At 40.9% G+C, this 20,396-nt stretch overlaps 1 protein-coding gene across 24 annotated transcripts in view; it reads left to right on the top strand.

The window, feature by feature from the left end:
- Positions 1–20,396, top strand: part of Ptprk (protein tyrosine phosphatase, receptor type, K) — a 499,207-nt gene that overhangs the window by 258,025 nt on the left and 220,786 nt on the right. For all 24 annotated transcript variants that reach the window (XM_063265927.1, XM_063265913.1, XM_063265905.1 and 21 more), the window contains exons 5-6: positions 1,398–1,513; positions 19,803–19,977. In XM_063265927.1, the coding sequence (XP_063121997.1) occupies positions 1,398–1,513; positions 19,803–19,977 (291 nt within the window). The remainder of the gene's footprint in view (positions 1–1,397; positions 1,514–19,802; positions 19,978–20,396) is intronic.

Below are 20,396 nucleotides of genomic sequence, written 5' to 3'. Positions count from 1 at the left end.
ATTGAATAAATAATATCAAAACAAGTCTGGCTTTATTGCCACCACTCTGTGAGGTCCTTGTAGGAGCACTCTTTGTTTCTCGGACTTCATACTTAAAATTGTATTTGATTCCATGCCCCCAAACAACTATTGCAATCATTCAGTAGGGTCAGGCAGAATTTTCAGAGAGCAGTTTAGACTTCCTTCATGATATGATTCCCCAGCAGAAAAATGTGATAGGTCCTGTGTGAGGGTACTTCGTGCTCCATAGTCCTCCTTGATGAGGATTCCTGAGGTCAGCATGCCAGGGCCAAGCCTTGTGCCTCAACTGAGCGGTTATATCATGTTGACAGTGACGAGTACACAGGCTGTCTCTTTTCTGGATAACCGCATCTCCGCTGGGGCCCGTGGGTTTGCGTTTCTGCTCTGTTTTGTGTACTGCTGGAGGAAGTCGTGTCAGGCAAAGATCACATTATTGATCCTGTGTGGTATACGCTCAGAAAGGTAGCAACCTGATCCTCCTCCAAGCTCCCGTTAGCCTAGTAAGCTTGTTTACTCCACAGTGCAACTGAACTTCATTTCTGTCCACCTTTCATGTCCTATGTGTCAGATAACAAAGAAATGATTTTGTGACCAAAGAAATTGCTGGTCATAAATTGGGCCGCACAGTAGCAGTTGCAGAGTGACAGGACTCTTGGAGATGTTTTTTATTTTTCATATTCACCGAGGCTTCACTTGGCCTGTGCATATTTTTCTTCAGCGGTAAACACTGATAGGGCTTCAGATTTAAAAGGAAATTTGTACGGAGTTGCGATTTGACAGTCAGATCACCCTTGTGACACTACATGACTACAGGCATCACTTTTGTTGGTCTGATAGTTCTTTGGGAACTTTCCCATAGCTATAAGCAAATAGGAAGAAAACATTTTTTTTAAATAAACAAAACGTCTCCTTCTCTAATGTACAGCAATTGAAGTTTGAAAAAGCGAAAGAATGGTCAGCTTGTGGGTTAATAGTTAAGTGGCTGCCAGAGTGTAGAAGCCTCGATGTGCATCCACTCTGTTTCCCATTAGACTCACCGTGTTGGCTTACTGTGACGTAATTGCTAATACTAGGCACCAGCCTACACTTGAGCAGCTATTAGAATATGCGTACCAGCAGGGCAGACGCACCCTGCATCAACCCATCTCTAAAAAGATGAGATACTATGTATGAGACATATTACGAAGGAAAACTGAGCGCGAGAGAGGAAACAGTGTGGTCTAGAAAAAAGGAACACCGAGTTCCTTCTGAATATTGATGTGAGTCAAAGGTAGGCGTATCAAGAACAATGTTCTTTTGTGAAATGCAGAATGGCATATCTTCTCTTGTGAACAAAACCATGTATCCCCCACCCCCCCCTTTTTTTTTTTACACAGATAAGTCTCCTCATTTCCTCCGCCTGGGTGATGTGGAGGTCAATGCAGGGCAGAATGCTACATTTCAGTGCATTGCTACAGGGAGAGATGCTGTACATAATAAGTTATGGCTGCAGGTAAGATCCCGTCAGCTGCTGCGCTAAGGGGCTCCCTTGGTCTAAACAATGCTGTATTGTTTGTAGTTGCGACTCTTTTCTCTTCTCCTGTTTCTGTCTCCTGCATGTGGGCAAGCTATTTGTATGAGTTCGTTTGGCTGATTGGAGATTCCAAACATACCCTTCACTTTTAAATACTCTGACTAAAAACGAGGGTAACCGATACTGGCATTGGTGTCTTAGCAACACTCAGTGATTCTCAAGCGTCCGGCTGAAACTCTAAAGAAAAATTCTCTGGATACCTTGAAGAAGCAGTAAAAAAATGAAAAATTTCTTAATAAATATTTTGAAACGTGAACTTCTAAGAAGATAATATCTACGTGGGGACTGTCAGACAGTCTTAAGATAAGAAATTACCGTGGGCATTTCCAGAGGGTGCGTGGAAGAGAAATGGACAGGTTCCTCTGCTTTTGTTTTGTTTTGTTTTTTTCTTTTATTTTTCTCTTTCTCTTTTTTAGAAGTTGATGTATAGGACTTGCTTGTTGTCTGCCATTTGATTCCTTATACATGTGGAATCCTCAATAAGTCCTTACCGAACTGATCGTGATTGACATAGATGTTGGAGAAATGTACATGCCATGAGGCTTTGAAAGAATCAGAGAAAAATCTGTTGAGCTTAGAATCGTTTTACCTTCAGAGAAAGTATTAAAGGTGTTGCTGTCACTGTTAGGTGCTGAGAGAGGGGCATGGTGGGAGGTGTATGCCAAGGGCATCCCTAAAACCAGAAGACCTGATCTGGGAAAGTTACCTCTTTAGCTGTTTAAAGGCAGTTGTAATAATATCTTTATCGCCTAGACTTGCATTTTGATTCTGTGTGTGTGGAGTTTACACACGCGTGTGTACGTAGGTAATGTGTAGATGCCCTGAGAGGTGGACGTTGGGTATCTTCTTCATTGTTCCTTACACTATTTTGAGAGGAGATCTCCCACTGAACCTGGGGATTTCACAGGAGGCTACATGGACTTGCTTGTGAGCTCCTGGTGTCACTTGCCTTTCCCTCTTCAGTGCCAGGCATGTGCTGCCCCAGCCACCAGTATGTTGGCGTTTCTCAGGCCTAAGAGGCAAGTTCTTTACCCATCTCTGACCTGTTGATTGTTTTCTTCTGTATCACAGTAAGGAAAAGGATTTAATTTGTTTAGAATTTAAATGCCCGAGAATCCCAGTAGATTTCTAAAAGACAAATCATTAAAGGTTAATGATTTTTTTTTCCTCTCCTCCTGTTAATTTTTCCTGTCTATAGTTAATTGGTAATTAGAATATTTGTTCCAGGGAGCATATTTTATAATGTTCAGTCTGTTTCGTGGACTAAATGCTGAACCCACTTTCTCATACTTTCAGTCTGTGAGTGCTTTAACATTATTTCAGACCTACTTTCTCACCATTTTTCCTGGTTTTCTATTTTTTGTTTGTTTGTTTGTTTTTTGTCCCCCCCCCTCCCAGTGGAAACATTGGTTGATATTTGGTCTTAGCTGCAAGACCAATAGCCCGTTCTTGGGGAAGCAGAAATGGCTCCGTTGCCAGCCACTGGTTTTCTGCTCTAGCATTTAATGTGACATTGTAATCAAAAGGGTTCTGTATCCACAGACACCAGCTGGCTTGTGGTGACAAAGCCTTTCTGGACTGCGCTGGTCTGAGTAGGCCCCAGAGAAAACACTGTTCATTTTTGTTGTTTCCTCTGCTGTGGATTGACTCATTTTATTATGGTCTTTTGAAATTTTCCTTCTGCCATTTTCTGAGCAGTGATGGTAGAAAAGCTCTCCGTTTGCTTTTCCCCTCCTTGGAGTCTTTGCATTGGCCATGGAAGGTGATTTTGTGTTTCTTTTCAACGTTGACATAGCTGTTGCATGGCTCCCTAGCCTGCACATTGCATGGTCTCCAGCCTGCACATTGCATGGTCTCCAGCCTGCACATTGCATGGTCTCCAGCCTGCACATTGCATGGTCTCCAGCACTGCACAAGTTTACTTTGCTACCTTTTTTCAATAATGCTGCATAAATTTTCATAATTTCTTCTCAAAAATTCTTCTTCATACTCAAAAAAGATATTAAAATGTATCATTTACTTAGTTTAGTGATATTTCCATAGACAACATTTTTAATTAAAAAATTACATGTGTGTTTAGGCTTTGTTTTTTTTTTGTTTGTTTGTTTGTTTGTTTTTTGAGATAGGATTTCATTATATTGCCTTGCTGTTCCTAAAACTCATTGTGTAGATCAGGCTAGCCTTGAACTCACTGAAATTTGCCTGCCTGGGCTCCCTAGGTGCTGGGTTTAAAGGCCTTCAAGGCTTGTTTTGCCTTTTTGTATACCTGTGGATCATATGCATACTTGGCTCCCTAGGATACCAGAAGAGGCATTCTCTGTGATTGGAGTTAACAGATAAATGTCAGCTGTTATCTGTGTTCTGCAAATTTAACCCAGGTTCTCAGAAAAAGCATTCTTAACCACTGAGCCATCTGTCCAGTCTCTGAAATAAAACATTTTCGTAGTGGTGATATATAGCAGTTAATCACATAGGACTGACTGTTCCTTACATTTATATGAGTCAACCAAAAATTGCTTATTGCTCCAAGAACTAATCTCTTTTTTTTTTTTTTTGCCAAAAGTAGTAAAAACACAAGTAAACAGGAAGAATTGTAACTTCACAGTGAACTCACTCATTGAAACAGATGGTAAATTATTTTCATTTCCTATAGAGAATAATGTGTGAGGGTTCCGGACATGAATTCTGACTGCATTTCAACCCCCTTGGAACCCAGTTAATTGTGATGGGCTCAGATTTCATTGTCCCGCCTGGGCCTCTATTTTCTTATCTAGAAAAGAAGATGTTTGGTGGAAACAAAAATCCCTTCTATCTATAAAATGTTAAATTAGGGCTTTATATTATTTGTGAGGGTGTGAAACATGGCCTTAATAACCTTCTTTTGTTTGATGGCATAATGTAAAAATTGTATGCTATTAGTTTCTTACAAAAAGAAACGGTCTCTTAAATTAACTTTCATTGTAAGAACAAGTGTTGAAAATGTCTGCCCAGAGTCCCAAGAAGGAATGTACTTGATTAGACTCAGTTAAAGGTTACATATTCTCTCACAGAAGAAGTGGAATAATAGTGGGACAGCTAGCTGTGCCCTACCGTGGGGCGGGCATAATAGTAAGAGATGGGCATCCTCCTGGGTCCTCCACACAATCATTTTGTAGTGTTTCAACTAGCAGAATGGCTTTATATGGGCTAAAGTAACAAGAGCTACAGCGACTTCCAGTACTCAATTTTGAAAGCAAAGCTACTTGCTACACCCCTCCCCAAAGGCATTTAACTGATTCCTCATCATAGATACCCTTTCCTGAGTTCCAGTATACAAGTACACCTGAGGCGTATGCTGCTCCTCTGTTTGTAGTTTGGAGGTTGTGATGCTCATTTCTGAGGCGTTTTATCATCTCAGTGGGATGCCTGTTAGGTGACTTGAGAGGCGATAGGGAAGGTAGGATGTTCAGAGATATTAAATTAACCTAGAACATCTTGCAGCTCTGCTCATGGTGGGTTTAGAAAGGATCTATGGGGTTATTTAGCTGATGTCTAAAGACACTTCTGCACTCTGGACATATAGAAAAACTTAAAAATGGACAGCTCAAACTGACCTCCTCGTCCACAGTGAATAAACCCACTGTCCATAATGCAGCGTGTAAGGAGCACTTTTAGAAATGGCTGACCGTCAACAGAATAGAAGCGTCATGAAATTGTGAGCATTTCTGGAAGACAGATTTTAAAATACATATTGTCATATGGTATACAATATAATTTAAGATATTGTGAAGGAGAGCTAGGCCTGTAAGGCCTGTCATCCTGTGTAAAGCTCTTTCCTCTTCTTCCACAAAGCCCAGGGAACTTGGGCTTAAGTGCTTAAGGCTTAAGTGCTTAACAGTTTTGGCAAATTATCAGCATTAACTTTTCTGTACATGTTTTTCATGTCCTAACTCTGTTAAGCTTTTAGTTGTATTTCTTTCTTTCTTTTTTTTTCTTTTCTTTTTTCTTTTTTCCGGAGCTGGGGACCGAACCCAGGGCCTTGCTCTTGCTAGGCAAGTGCTCTACCGCTGAGCTAAATCCCCAACCCCTTAGTTGTATTTCTAAGGAGCTCTAATTCTAGAAAATTGGTAGCTCACAACAAAAGGCTTGTGACCTAGGTTACAAGAATTTTACAAAATTTTACAAAATTTTACAAAATTCGTAGGCCATATATGCTGAAATAATTTTTTGACTATCTGCCTGTATTCCCGAGACAAGACAGGGAAGGTTCATGTAGGAAACTAATATGAGGATATGTCTTTTATAAATTGATGTTGTTCAGGTTTTTTCTTTTGTGCTATTTTTTTTTAAGAAATAAATATGTCGGTTAAAGTTATTGACAGCAAAGTCGTTAGGACTTGGGTTTATATAGCTCGGTTGGTAGTGTGGTCGCCTAAAATGAGCGAAACCCTGAGTCTTGGTATTCAATAAGCAAAGGCAAGAGGATTAGCAGTATCAGGTCGATCTAGGTTACCGTCTGCATAGGTTTAAGGGTGGCCTGGTATATGTGTCACTTTACTTCAAAAGGGCAAAGGGACTTTAACAGTCATCAACCAACATGCTGCCGGGGCATCTTTTCACCTATTGATTCAAGAGATATTACAGCATTTCTTAAGGTAGTAAGAGGTGTCCATAACCTGTTTATTCATCATGATTAAGAACTCAGGATTCTGGGAACCCTTAACAGAGTAAAATTTATCAAGAGGCCGGCTTGAATTCAAGCAATAGGAGACCATTGTGTTTAACAATGAGAAAGTGAACTGCTGGTGCATGTAACAGTACGCGCACCGTGCATTTTACATGTATGGAACCCCAGCAGTATATATTTTACACGTATGGAATGCTGCCACCATGTATTTTAAATAGGAGAAGATTAAAACGAATTTAGTACCTTATGATGACCTTTGCATTAACTTTTTGAAAATGAGGAATTAAAGTAATTGCCTTTTCATGATGTCTTTTAACGTTTGCTCATTTTGCCTGTATGTAGTTATATGTACACCATGCTTATGCTTGGTGTCCATGGAGGTCAGAGGAGGGCATTGCTTCTCTTGGAGCTGTAGTAACAGGCAGTTGTGAGCTACGTCCTTGGTGGTAGGAACCGAATCCAGGTCCCTTACATGAGCAACAATTGCCCTTAAATGTTGAGCCATTTCTCCAGCCCCAAATCCTGGTCTTGTATAGGAGATGTGACTGGACTGGGAGTGAACAACCTTCTGGGGTAGCATGTACATCTCAGAACGTAGATGGGATGCTGGGTCAGCTCCTGTAACCCAAAGGCTAACACCTGCTCAGTTCTACAGTTCTATCCATTTAAACTAAATAAACAAGAATGGGGAATATGGACAATACCATACTTGCTTCTCCCGTGCCCCACTTACTGACTGAACTCATCATCGCATTGATGGCAATGTCCCAAGCTTTGTCAATCCTGCCCCCTAAACTGATTTGGTTATGTTCCAAGGTCATTTGTAACCATTAATCTCACTAAGCTATAAAAGGGGGCTGTCCTTGGCGTTCTGAGGATACCTTATAATTTAGGTCTAGAGGAAGGTTGAAACGGGTCATCCTGCCATGAATAAGTAGCACCTTCTTTCATGAAGGTTCCAGCGTAAGTGGACAGCTACATGGCAAATCAAATAGAGCCCATTGCTGGAACATCTGTCAGGCCATATGCTTTGGCTTGAGGTTCTGTGCAAAACCTAAAATGCTAACGACTCCATCCATCATCCCAGAGCTTGGCAGGCATGCATCAGTGAATTGGGCAGAGAAACTCAGCAGTGGATTCATTGAATGGAGCGCAACGCGTGGGTAGGTTTGGTGGCACCATTTGTTTTGGTGAGTTGAAGCGAGGTTGTGTAGCAGACTGTCGTCAGAGCCATGGCAGTTGGGCCAATCTGTCAGTAATCACTACAGGCACTGGCCTGGTGCCTCTTCAGTGGGCCCTGCCAAAACCAGAGAGTCAGCCACCACTTTGCCCTTGGTGAGGCAGGGACGCTGCTAATGTGGTGCGATCCAGTGAGTTTCTCAGCCAAAGGAAATGCCGCTCCTTATGGAGCAACAGATAATTTAGGCAGTGGCTTGAGAGTAGCAACTGGAGAGTGAAATTAGTAAAATGAGATGCAAATTGCTTTGAAAAACAACTAGAGAGGGGCTGACCTCTTCTGAGTCCCAGCTGTTGCCAGCTGTGAGTCAGTACAAGCCAAGCGGTGGGTCTGAAACTTCCTGTCAGATGGCATTTAAAATGGCTGCTCTGTTGCCCCAACTGCCTCCCTCTACTGCACATGGATATCTACATGCAAGTGAGAATATGAAACACGAGCTTTAGAACACTAGGGGGGTCAGTGTGAAAAATCTTCACTGAGCAATTGTACGGCTGCCCACTCCAAAGGCCTGTTTGCCTGCAGCAATTCAAGCTCCTACGGCCAGAGCATCATCGAAGACTCCTTACCACCATCCGAGAGAGTAGTTGGAGTGTGTAGCATACCACATTTCTAGGGCCTTGACCGTTCGTGATACATTCTACTTCTTTTAGAGGAAATATCTTGAATTTTTACATTCATTACAATGAGAAAAGGAAAGCCTTCTGAAGAAACTAACCTACATCACAATAGTATAGCTTATATTACAGAATTCATCCAGAAGTAACACGAAGTGTATTTTTCAAAGCTAAGCTGATTAGATGTGTTGATTGCTGGTCAGTTCACATCGATTCTGTAAAAAGTGGGAAAGAGAAAAATGCATATTGAAAAGAGTCTGGAGGTCGGAAGTTTCAAACTTCTGACATTTGTAGATGATTGACTTTGTAAAATTCTTCAGATGCATCTGAAGTACTAGGATAACAAAAACTGCATTTAGTTATCAAGACAGAAAGTAAGTGTGAAAGCCTGATGTCAGGATGGTTAAAAGGATATAGGCTGATTCTGTTTCCTAGCTCCTGCCGATAAAGTATCAATGTATGTGCACGAGTTTCTGTAGAAGGATGGAGAGGCGTTTCGGTACGTGTCCAGGAGCAGCATATCTACATCGTGTGGTCACTTTCTCTTTAGTGTCTGTGCCAGGTTATACCCCCACCGACAGTGGTGGGTGCCTAAGGGTTCTCTTTCCCAGCATTCTCATAAGTCTTTGTTATCATTTGTTTTCTTGGTGATACTCGTTCTGGAAGTTTATGGAAAATGCAATGAGATATGTAAACTCTCAGCTTTTAAGGGTTAATACAAGCATGGTGTAATTTGCTCTTTAGACATCCCTGAATTACAGCACTCTGGTCGAGTTTTAAAGCTATGTGTTCAACCACATAAACTGATTTGAATTCTGAGCCCCGTGATTGTGGGCTGCCGAGACCTGAACAAGATGCTGGAAAGCGGTATCCAGAGCCTAGGGATTCAAGGCATGTTTCAGGCCATTCGTGGAGACCATTCACTGCTAAGGCTGAGTTTTTAGCTAGGGCCTTTTAACCTCAAGGGATGATTGGGACAGGGATCTTAGAGTACCCAATCATTTCAGAGAGGAAAGTAAGCACCAAAGACTCGAGTATTTTGGTGAGATCTTAAGAGAAACCTTGGCTCAGAGCTGGAAGTCAGCGCACACAGGACACCCAGAAGGGAAGATCTGTGGGTGACGGCTGTTGCCGCAGGGTCAGAAGACACAACACATGCATTCAGTTGAGGGAAGTGGGGCAGCCGTCTAAGAAGGATGTCACTGAGGGGTCACTGTGAGGAAAAGTGGTAAATGGGATGAATGACTAGGTAAGGACAGGCGCCTAGACAGAACTGGAGGAAGCAACAGCTGCTGCTGGCAGTGCTGACATCAGGCAATAAAGGACTCAGATTGGGAAGTGCAGTCAAATCGGAAAATCTGCGGGAGACACAGATTAAAGAAGATGAATGGTTTTGGATCCAGTGGGTAGCAATTAACAGATTTTGAGGAAATGCGACTGACTGCAGCACAATATAATTCTCCGAGCCTCAAGGTTTTACTTTTATACTCATTTTCTGGGCTTGAACTAACTGGTTGCTAGAACCATTGGTTACACTCATTCTTTTTCTACCTTTGTAATTGCACATAAATGGTCTTAAATAAGAGTGAAGGGAGAGACATTCTAATGGATTTTGGCTTCTATACCATAGGAAAGTTTGCTAAGACAGTTAGTTAAAGCCTTGGGCAGTCCTCATATTTGTCCGTTGGGAATGATTTTTTTGGAAAACTCCTGGTGCCTCTTTCTTCCTGGATGTTTCTGAATCGCTGGTCTCAGAACCAGGAGTTAGAATAGTTCAGATCTTGTCTTTCATAGTGTCCTAACTTCTTGTCACCTACCGTTGACCTAAGCTGATAGACAGACTCTATTTAATTCTGATTGTCGCTGTGGACTTTCTCATTAGACAATACTGATTCTTCTAAGCATCTCTGGCTTTACACTGAACCCTGTTCTGTGCAAGAGGCCTTGTACTTACTAGTAGCTATCACCTAATACAGCCTGTTGTTACCCCTTGGGCCATTTGACTATTATAGTTCACACATTGTATCCCGCCTTCATGTCTTTGTATAAAGCACCACGTTTGTAATGTTTGAATTAAATTCACTAGCCGTGGATCATGGTTCAAGAAGTCTGTCTTTGATATTTTAGCATCTTTAGATGTGTGTATGTGCTGGGAGCATTGGAAAGATTCATCGTATGTAAATTTTAGGGATACTACTCTTTTTGCATTTGATGATTTCTTAATGAAGGTCAGTACAGTGCATTTTTTGAATAGTTATATAACCTAGGTGAAATGTCTAAAATTAATCAGGTATTATAAATGAGCAACTTCCTTATCCCCTCCCAACATTTCTTCTTATCAAAGTCTGTAAATAATTATTGTTCTTTGCGTGAGGTTGAAGGCAGCGCCCATGCGATAGGTGTAGATGGGCCCTTTCAGAGTCAGCCACCTCACAACTTTCCCAATAAGCCAATGTGTTATGTATCATATCAGACTTGACAACACTTTTCCTCCTTCCCCTTGGGAAATTTTTATATTCGTTGATTTCATTTTTGGTTTCCTGTTTGTTGTACTTTTGTTTGTTTGTTTGTTTGTTTTTTTGTTGTTGTTGTTGGTGGTGGTGGTGATGGTTTTTTTTTAACCTAAAAATTGCTCATTTTTAACATTAGCATTCAAAGTAATATATTTCATTGTGCTATTTTCAAACATAATTCATCTTTGCTGATTCTCCCAATCTGAAAAGCAAATCGATAAGTAGATCTGATATTTATGAGATCACTTTATAATATGATAAAAATATACATAGTGGAAGCCAACCTAATTAAATATCATGACTCTGGTTTTGTGTGTTGGGGAGAGAAGGAGAGTGACAGACATAGAAAGAATGCTTACACACGTACTCGTGCAATCTAGGGCAGACTTCTGTTACTCAGTCACATCTCCAGCCCATCACTGTCATGACATTGAAATATGTCCCTGCTCACTGTAGTGCGGTTTTCGTGATTTAAAACAAATAAGCCCTTAAATCCTTATGTCTCTCCTCGCTCTCTTTCCTCACAGTTTACCTGAGTATGCTGTTGAGCAGTCTTAGACCTTTGCTAGTCTAATTTCTTAGTCTTTGTTTTGCCAATTATTTTCAGGTCAACATAGTTCCGTTTTCTCTGTATTTTCCAGGGATTTAGAAGCAGGCTGGGGTCAAATCTGATCCTTTGATCATAGTGTAAGTGGTGCCTGGTATGATAGCGAAAGGTACAAATGGTCCCATCTTTCCTTATTTTAGCATTGTTAGTCCTTAATACCTTTAATTCTTCCAGTTAAAAATCTTGTTTTTAACTTCATTTTTCACTTTATTTCTTTACTGTTTATTTTGTGATTTGCTCATTTTTTAGAAGAGCATTCAGAGTAATCTGTTTCATTAATGTTACTTTCACACATAAATTTTTGGATTCCCCATTTTCTTCTCTGTACCTCTGACCCTCTTGGTAACCCTTCCATGCCTCTCTGCTTTCATGTAAAACATGCCAGTCACATACCCTGCCATGGTCAATCTCGACTGCAGTTTGATGAGATCTGGAAGTTTCTACGAGATGCCCTTGAGCTCTTTGCTTCATTTGTTAGTTCTCAATATAGCAAGTTGATGCTTTGTCGTCCCCCAAAGCGGAATACTTCCGTTTCTTTCAGTGTTGTTACTAACGCCTAAATTTAAAAATTCGTCATGATCTCAGAATCCACCGGGTTCTATTTATCAGTCAGCAGCTAAGTCGTTTGTGGCCTCTGCGACTCCATATTATCTCCCGAGTCTTCCAACCGTGAACTCAGTAATCTTGTGAGTTTTTTTGCTTCTGGTTTTAGGGAGATAGTCTACTACAATTCCTGTCGATCAGGAATCAGTCTTTCTCCCATGGTGTCCTTCTTTGTGTTTTAATTGATAAAATGTATATCAAGGCAATAATCTATGTATTGGAGTGTTTCCCCTGCTAGACCGTAGACACAGACAGATGAGTGCACGCACATATTTAAAACCAAATATGTCCTCAGAATTCATATTAATTTTTCAAATTCAAGTCTAAAGATTTTTCACGTAATGTTTTCTCTACTGCATCTTATTTATTACCCATAGTTTTTGTATGCTTTTTGGGTTTATTTTGACACAAGTTCCAGTGTAGCTCAGGGTAGCCTAGACCTTTATTATTCCACTTCACAGTTGAGAATAGTCTTGAGGTCTCTCAGTGCTAGTCTCAGGCACCATTTCTTTGACATGTGGCTGCAGTCAATCCTTCATAGCCTGGATGCACTGCTACAATAGAGAAGGGATCAGTGTGCTCTAGGCATCACTCAGTATCCATCTTAAGTGACCCTGAGAGAGTCTACACAGTCATCTGGGGTCTGTAGGATAAAACAATGGTAGCCATTGAAAGATTCAGGCATTGGAAGAACCCCCCATCCCCACCCCCACCCCCATCACTCTGTGCCTGTCAGTGTGGACATTTCACCCAGGTAAATAGAGAGGCAGCATGGCAGATAAGACAAGAACTTTTCTTCTTGCATTAAACCCACACTGTTCTAGATAAACCCATAGCTGAGTGGCCATGATGGTCCAGTCCATGCTTCAGTCCCAAAAGCATGGCATCATCAAGTGGGTGGATGGACTGGTCAGGCAGTGTATTGAATACCTGCTAGATCAGACCCTGATGTTGGTTGTCTCTCCTAAGCTTCCAGGAGAATGTAAGTCCACAGTCATGTCACTGTTGGACTTCCCTGTCCCCTGGAGGTTTCAAAGGAAAACCAAAGAATTTACATCTTCCAGGCTCAGACTGATGAAATGGAAGGGAGGAGACATTCTGACTCAAGAGTGGATTGTCTTCTTAGACGCACGGCCCATCCACCTCTTCAATAAAAGCTACCACCATATTACATCCAGGGTGGAGAGCCACAGGCTTTCCCTGTCTACCTCTTCGGTACATGGGACATGGCAACTGAGGGGCAGGATCTGCGTTTGTACAAACATAGACTGTTCATCCTCAGAAGTGAGCGTGAAGGATGATGAAGTCAGTGGTCATGGAGTTCAGTGGGAAGATGTCAGTGATAAGAAATGAGCCTGTTTGCTGGTGGTGGGAGGCTGTTTACGAAGGTGCATGTGAACTCTCTACTATCTTCCAACCTAAACATGTAATTAAAAATGACCCTGTGGAGGCCAAGACAAAAGACAATGGCCTTAGACTCCTGATCCCCTTACCTCCACTTCAAACTAGTGCTACAGGTGTGCATGACCATGCCTGACATTTGCCACTCTGCATAGTCTAGGTTTTCAATGACACTAAAGGATTACAAACACTTCAAAGGTACTTGTTTTAATGACGTATTGCTTCTTTAGTTTTACCATAACTCCATTATAACTATAGAGATATCAGATACATTGTATACTCAGTAGTTCTTAACATATAGGTATTGTTCTTGCAATAATTTTGCATTGTCTGTAAACTCGCTTTCTCCTTAATTTTTCAAGTAATTATTTTCACATGTGGTTTAAAGAAAGTCACAAAATTTTCCGCCTAGTTTTAGGTATGCATATATTTTTCAGCAGTGTTAATTATGTTCATATTATTCGTGACTTTCAAGAACATTGCCGGCTATAAATGGGACACTATCACAGTGTTCTGAACTAATTGATGTATTCAGCTTCCCCATGATTACAAATTATATAGTTTTATAATGATAAAGTCATATGACTTCCTCACCCCTTTCTAATGTGATATTTGGCGAATACTGCCATCTCTAGCAGTGATAGTCTGCATAGCTCTATTGCTTTACCATGTTCTGGTTTAGCATTTTGTTCTTTATAATGACAGTTGGATGAAGAACACCTTGCAGAAAACCCGGAACCATTCTGAAAGCTCATGCTAAGAACTCTATTTCTTAGACTCACTTTTGGTGTTAAAATTCTTATTGTTTTCAGTAATTGAGATTTATTCAACCTGGGCAGAGTTACTAGGACAGAGAATCTATAAGCTTAAAGGACAGCCTGATACCCTGTGCAAGGGAGGGGTTTGTCTTGATTCAGAGAAGCCTCCAGTCTCCTCTTCAGACCTTTTGCTTATGTATATCTCTCAGGTGATATTTTTCACTGCTATGGATTACAGAAATAGAGGAAAGAAAGCAAAGCCAGTACAGTGGATTATCTTGTTTTAGAGCAACATAGTGATCAATGTGTAGCCGCAAACAACTGGACCGAGCTCTAATAAACTGAGAAATAGTAGCTCTGGGCTCATCAACCAGGTTTCGAGATTTAGTAGCTCTAGTTATAGGCTATACGACTCATTTCTGATGTTTGTGGATCTGCATTTTAGGGTATAAATGGAAACCATTATCAGAGTAGGTTTCTATGAAAGAAAATGACAGAACCAAAGTAGTAGGTGGTGTAGTACCAGGTATTTGGTGCTTATTTATCTAATGATTATTGAAAACAAATTAATATCCTGATTTAAAAATTTTATAATTATCTTTTTGGAAAGATAGTCTGTTGTGCTAGTCAATTATATATTATGAGGTCTTTACAACATACGTTTTACAGATAATATCAATGCAATAATGAAACCAAATACAAAATAAGCCACAGCTGCTTCATGATAGTCATTTGTGATGGCCTCAATTTGTCCCCGTCCTCTGTTTTGTGGTATATGGGAAATGAGAAAAGGTTGTTGGTAGTGAAGTACAGAAGTCTGTAAAACATGAAGCTTTCCCGTGTTAGGCAGTGTTCTGCCACTGTGGAGAGGCACCATGCCTACAGCAACACGTATAGAGTGAAGCATTAGACTGGGGCTGGCTTATAGTTTCAGAGTTTTATTCCACTTTGTTCATGATGGTGAACACTGGGTGAAGGGGCTGAGAGTTCTACATCGGAAAACAGAAGCAGCAGGAACAAAGAGACACTGGGGCTGGCTTGGGTTGTTAAACCCCAAACTCTACCCCTTGTGACATACTTACTTCAAGGAGACCACACCTCCCAGTCCCTCCCAAATAGTTCCATACCCTGATGACTAAGCATTTACATGTGTGAGCCTCTGGAAACCATTTTTACTCATACCACCACAGTCTACCTTCAGGACTATCTGAGTACAAAAAAGATCAACTATATTAAGTTATTAAAGATCCCAATCATCAAAATCAACTAATACACTCTAGTAAAATTTTTGCAACAGCATTTATGACATTTGGGATAAGAGACAAAAGTCCTGAGAATAGGACTGAGGTGAGAAACTGAGGCAGAGAGAACTAAAGCTGTCCTTGTTCAAATGATAAGATAAATGAGCAGAAAGTGTCACTGGCAGTAGTAGATGCCTCAAAAATGTAGAGGAAAGAAATGCATGGACATAGGAGGTGGTGGTACACGCCCTTAGCCCCAGAACTCAGGAGGAAGAGTTTGAAGCCAGCCTGGTCTACAAAGCTAGTTCCAGGACAGTCAGGACTACACACTGAAACCTTGTCTCAAAACGACAATAAAATGCATGGACAGTTGTGATTCATGAGGAAAATATCATGGCGTTAGGTTCTGGTCTTGTACGATACTGAAGAATGAACGCTGTGAGGCATTAGAACTTGAAGGTACGGCTGGTCCGAAGGTAGTGAGTTATCTCAATTGATTGTTCACAGTCAGTTACAGAACTTGAAGGTAACTGGGAAGTCTCACAGGGCTTTTAGGGTAATCGATTCTGAGAGGATCCCCAGTGCTGTGGATTCTGCTGGGTGGGAGAGTTGAAGAGATATCTGCAAGTTACTAGCCTGAATCTCGGTGGTTCATTCTGAAGGAGCTCTGAAGATACTAAAGGAAAACGCCCACCTTTGAGAGAGGGAGCGGAATGCTGGTGTATGTGAAAGATCCAGTCCAACTGATGACAGAGAATGTCCCAGACGCTCAGTGGGCCTGTCAACCCCCGAGGATTCTCAAAAGCCATGTTGAGACTTTCTGGGACGGGTGTGCTCATGTTCCAGAGGATGAGGGCTGCAGGATGCACAGTATAAAGAGTTTTGCAGAAGCCATGAGACTAAGGGGCAGCCAACCCAAGTAGCCTTGCCTGAGCATGACTGACAGCAGAAGGAGGTGGCCCCACAGAGAATAGTGCTGACTCACATCCTGGGAGAGTAGTGCCGAGACACATCATATCTGTCAGAAGGCGTGCATGGAATGGCGTGCTAACTGAAATCCATCTCAGATTTGCGTCTGCTTTGGTTGTTTTTGTTTACGTGAGTTGTGGAAGAGAAAGAATTTAGGCTGATTTTCTGGGCTTATAGTCCAGAGCTTTTGAATATAAGCTGCCCTTTCCTTCCTTTATTTCACTGGCAGTAATATTTGTTCCTTCAGTATATTCTGATTATTGCCCTACCCTCCATCTCCTCCTTGGACCCTTCCACCTCCTCAAGCTTATAACTGCATGACTTCTTTCTCCCTTTTTAGAAAGCATACAGGTCAGAAACAGACAAAATAACCAGAATAAAACAATAAAACAAAACAAAAACTCAGAGAAACAAATAAAAGGAGAGAGAGAGAGAGAGAGAGAGAGAGAGAGAGAGAGAGAGGGAGGAGGAGGAGAAGGGAGAGGGGGAGGGAGAGGGGGAGGAGGAGAGAAAAGAAAAAGCATGTACACATGCAGAGAAACACCCAAACACATTAACACTCAAATTCAGAAATCATTGTAGATAAGGGAAGACAGGTAATGTAAACATGCCCCTAAAAATCATTGAGACAAATACCTCAAAAATATCAGAATCCATTTTGTTGGCCATTTACTGCTGCTCAGCACTGGGCTCCTTTAAGTGTGGTCTCCATTCTGAGTGAGATACCTTTAGTGGGAAATTAACTAAGGGAAAGGAATTGTTGCCACGTCTCCTCTCAGCCCAGGGAGGGACCAAGTGTGGCTTGGACTTGTTCAGGCCATGTGCTTGCTGCCACAGTCTGAGCTCATATGTGGGGTCCTATTCTGTCTGGAAGGTGCTGTTTCCTAGGTTCCTTCCATTCCCACTGTCTCTTACAATCCTTCTGCCTCCTCTTCCACATAGCCCCTTGAGCCCCGAGATTAGGACTTGATGGAGACATCTGAGTGTTCCAAGATCTTTTACTGTCTGCACATTGTCCAGCTATGGGTCTCCGTGTTACTTCCCATCTCCTGCAGAGGGAAGTTTCTCTGATGATGCCTGAATAAGGGCACTGATCTATGGGTATGATAGAATGATGTCAGGAGCCACCATATTGCTCTGTTCCTTTAACAGAATAATAATGTTGGATTTCCCCCTAGGTCTGTGACCTATCCAGTCTTAGGGTCTTGGCCACCTAAGTTGTGTTGGGCATGGGTTCTATCTCAGATGGTTGTTGTTTACTCCCACAATGTTTGTGCCACGATTGCACCAGCATATCATTCAGACATGCCACCATTGTAGATCAAAGGGTTTTTAGCTGGGCTGGTGTTTAACTCTCCTCTGGTAGTGTGCATTGTTCCTTTCAGTTCCATGAACAATAGTTAGTACACATGAATATCTACTTAGATATCAGCTTGATTTCTCCATGTTTAACGATGTATGTAGGCTCTTTATATCAGAGTGTAGAGAGCAACCAATAGGTTTGACAATAGCCTGAGTCCTTCGTCATTTCTATGGGCCCCCTTGTGCCAACCATTCAATTAGACATAACTCAGGCACTGAAGATTTGGCTTGGTGGTAACAGCGTTGGGGCTTGTTTCCCCTGTTATTTGATGATTCCGTTTAGATTTCTTTGATACCTAATTCATGGGTCAGTGGTTCAAGAGAGAATTAACAAAATCATAAATAAAAATGTAAGGGAGATATAGGTGTAAGCATAATCTTATGATCGCAGATAAGTGTGTTCCACAAGACTGATGTGTATGGTTTTAGGTTTTGAGAACTGTGATTCGAGAAACCGTATAGTTAGGGGCTGAGGAAATTATCAGACTATGGTTTTGACCCCCTTCACTTCCTGCCCAAGGAAACAAGATAGAGATAATTAAAACAATATAATATCTCTTGTAATATACAAAAGTTCACGAAACATTTCAAAATGGTCATTAATGTATGCACATTCTAATTTAATCGAAGTAAATATTTGGTATTTGTATAATAATAATAAATAAGAGAATGAACAAACAAACAGTGGGAAATGTACAAACTTCAACAATTCTACCTCTAGATTTCTACTGTCAAATCATCTACGTATGTGTGATTGAGAAAGTATGTGGGAATGTTGACTTTGGCATAGTTTGTCACAACCAATACAGGATCGACAACCTTTCAGAGATTTTCCTCACTGCATACTTGCAAAGTAGCAGTTAAGGAAGTTAAGCAGGCACAGAACTGAGCTGGTACAAACCAATAGGGCTACCGGTGGCATTTTTCCATTGCCGAGATAGAAACTGTTCCGATCCTCCTGCAGGGCTTACAGATGTGCACCTCCATGCCTGATTTACGTTGTGCTCGGATCAACCCCAGGCCTTGCTAATTCTATGAGAGTACTCTACCCACTAAGCTGTATTCCTAACTCCATTTTCCATTTCCCTTATTAGTAATCATTTTTCTAAAATGATGCTAGCACAGAAAGTCATTAGTAGTTCAATTACCTCCATGTAGTCCTTTGAAATAAAACTCCGTACAGTTCGAATGCCATGGCTACCTGGAACTGCACCAATAAGAAGTGATCCCGAGCTTCTCTTTCTTTCTTATGGTTAGAGCATTTCTTTGACATTTGTTTGTCTTTGACATATAGAATCTTTAAAATTTGGACCGGCAGCTGCTTTCATTTTTCTGAGATACATGCTTTTTATCTCTTTATAGCCTGTCTAGTTTTTGCTTGTGTTTTTTGAATCAATGTTCTTATTGAACTACAGAAGATCTTTACATATTCTGGCTATTTATCTTTTGTCGGTTATATTTTTTGACAAATATCTCATCACAGTCTCTGCTCTCCACACTTTATTTATGATGTCTTTCAACCTATAGAAGTTGTAAATTTTATTACAGTTGAAAGTTACCATCCTCTCCTTTACGGTTTATGCTTATTGGTTCAGTATGAGATATCATGATATCATAAATATATATCGAACTTTTTCATTTTCAAAGTTGACAAGTAGCTTTGAATATTTAGGCTGGTTTTTTTTTGATTATTTCTTTAAAAAGTATAAATTGGGTGTCATTAATCCTGGAGAGATGGTGATTTGCCAAGAGCAGAGACTTAGAGTTGAGTCTCAGTCATCAATCAGGATGTTCTTGTCATTCCATGGCAAGCTCATGCTATATATTTGTAATAAGGATGCATATGGCATGGTCTTCAGCTCCTTAGGAGATGAAAGCTAGAAAGCTAGAAATGCTCCTAGAAAGCTCAGTAGCACCAGAAGCAAGACCATGTTTCTTTGACCATAAAGGACCATTGTTCATTTTCTAATGAGCCATAGACGTACGTGTGTATGTGTGTGTGTAACAATTTTAGAGAAAATTGAGAACATAGAATCAACCATACATCCTTTAAAATATTCCAATATGACTTCCTTTCCCTGATTACATGACAGAGGTAAAAATTTGTGGGACTATGCAGGCATCTTTTGTATGGTTTAGCAACCAGAGTAATTCATCCCAGATCTGGCTTGCTGATATACTTTAGATTTATGGCATGGGTAAACCACCTGTTTCTAAAGATTGGTTTCTGTTTGCAGAGACGCAATGGAGAAGACATACCTGTAGCCCAGACCAAGAACATCAATCACAGAAGATTTGCTGCCTCTTTCAGATTGCAAGAAGTGACAAAAACCGACCAGGATTTGTACCGCTGCGTAACTCAGTCAGAACGAGGTTCCGGGGTTTCCAATTTTGCCCAGCTTATTGTGAGAGGTAACACCTTTTGCTCCACGCCTTTATTCAGACTGTGTGAGTCTATGGACACAGCGATTGGTTTAAGCCACAGTAATCTTCCTTGTTCACCAGCATTACGTATCATCATCATTCGTATCATTCCGGCGATGTCATGTAAAGTGGACGTGTTCACTTAATCTGGTCCTTTGTCCAAGCTTAGGAAGTTAGAATTCGGTTTTCCTAATATTCTTAGATGCTAAAGTTATTAGAAACCATGAGAGCTTATTATACTAGGTGTGTCTGTTGTGAGTGCAGGGAAAATATAAGCAAGGTAAGGGCATATATTATCTTTATTAAAAATTTACAAGTTCTTTTATTTTAGTCAGGAGTTTAGATTGCAGGAATGCAGTGTAGAGAGAATAGATATCCTTTCAGTGTGGTCCTTGACAGTGGCTACC

The sequence above is a fragment of the Rattus norvegicus genome, chromosome 1 (assembly GCF_036323735.1).
Source record: "Rattus norvegicus strain BN/NHsdMcwi chromosome 1, GRCr8, whole genome shotgun sequence".
Lineage (NCBI taxonomy): Eukaryota > Metazoa > Chordata > Mammalia > Rodentia > Muridae > Rattus > Rattus norvegicus.
The sequence above is the reverse complement of the archived record's forward strand: the minus strand, read 5'-3'. Positions and strand labels throughout refer to the sequence as shown.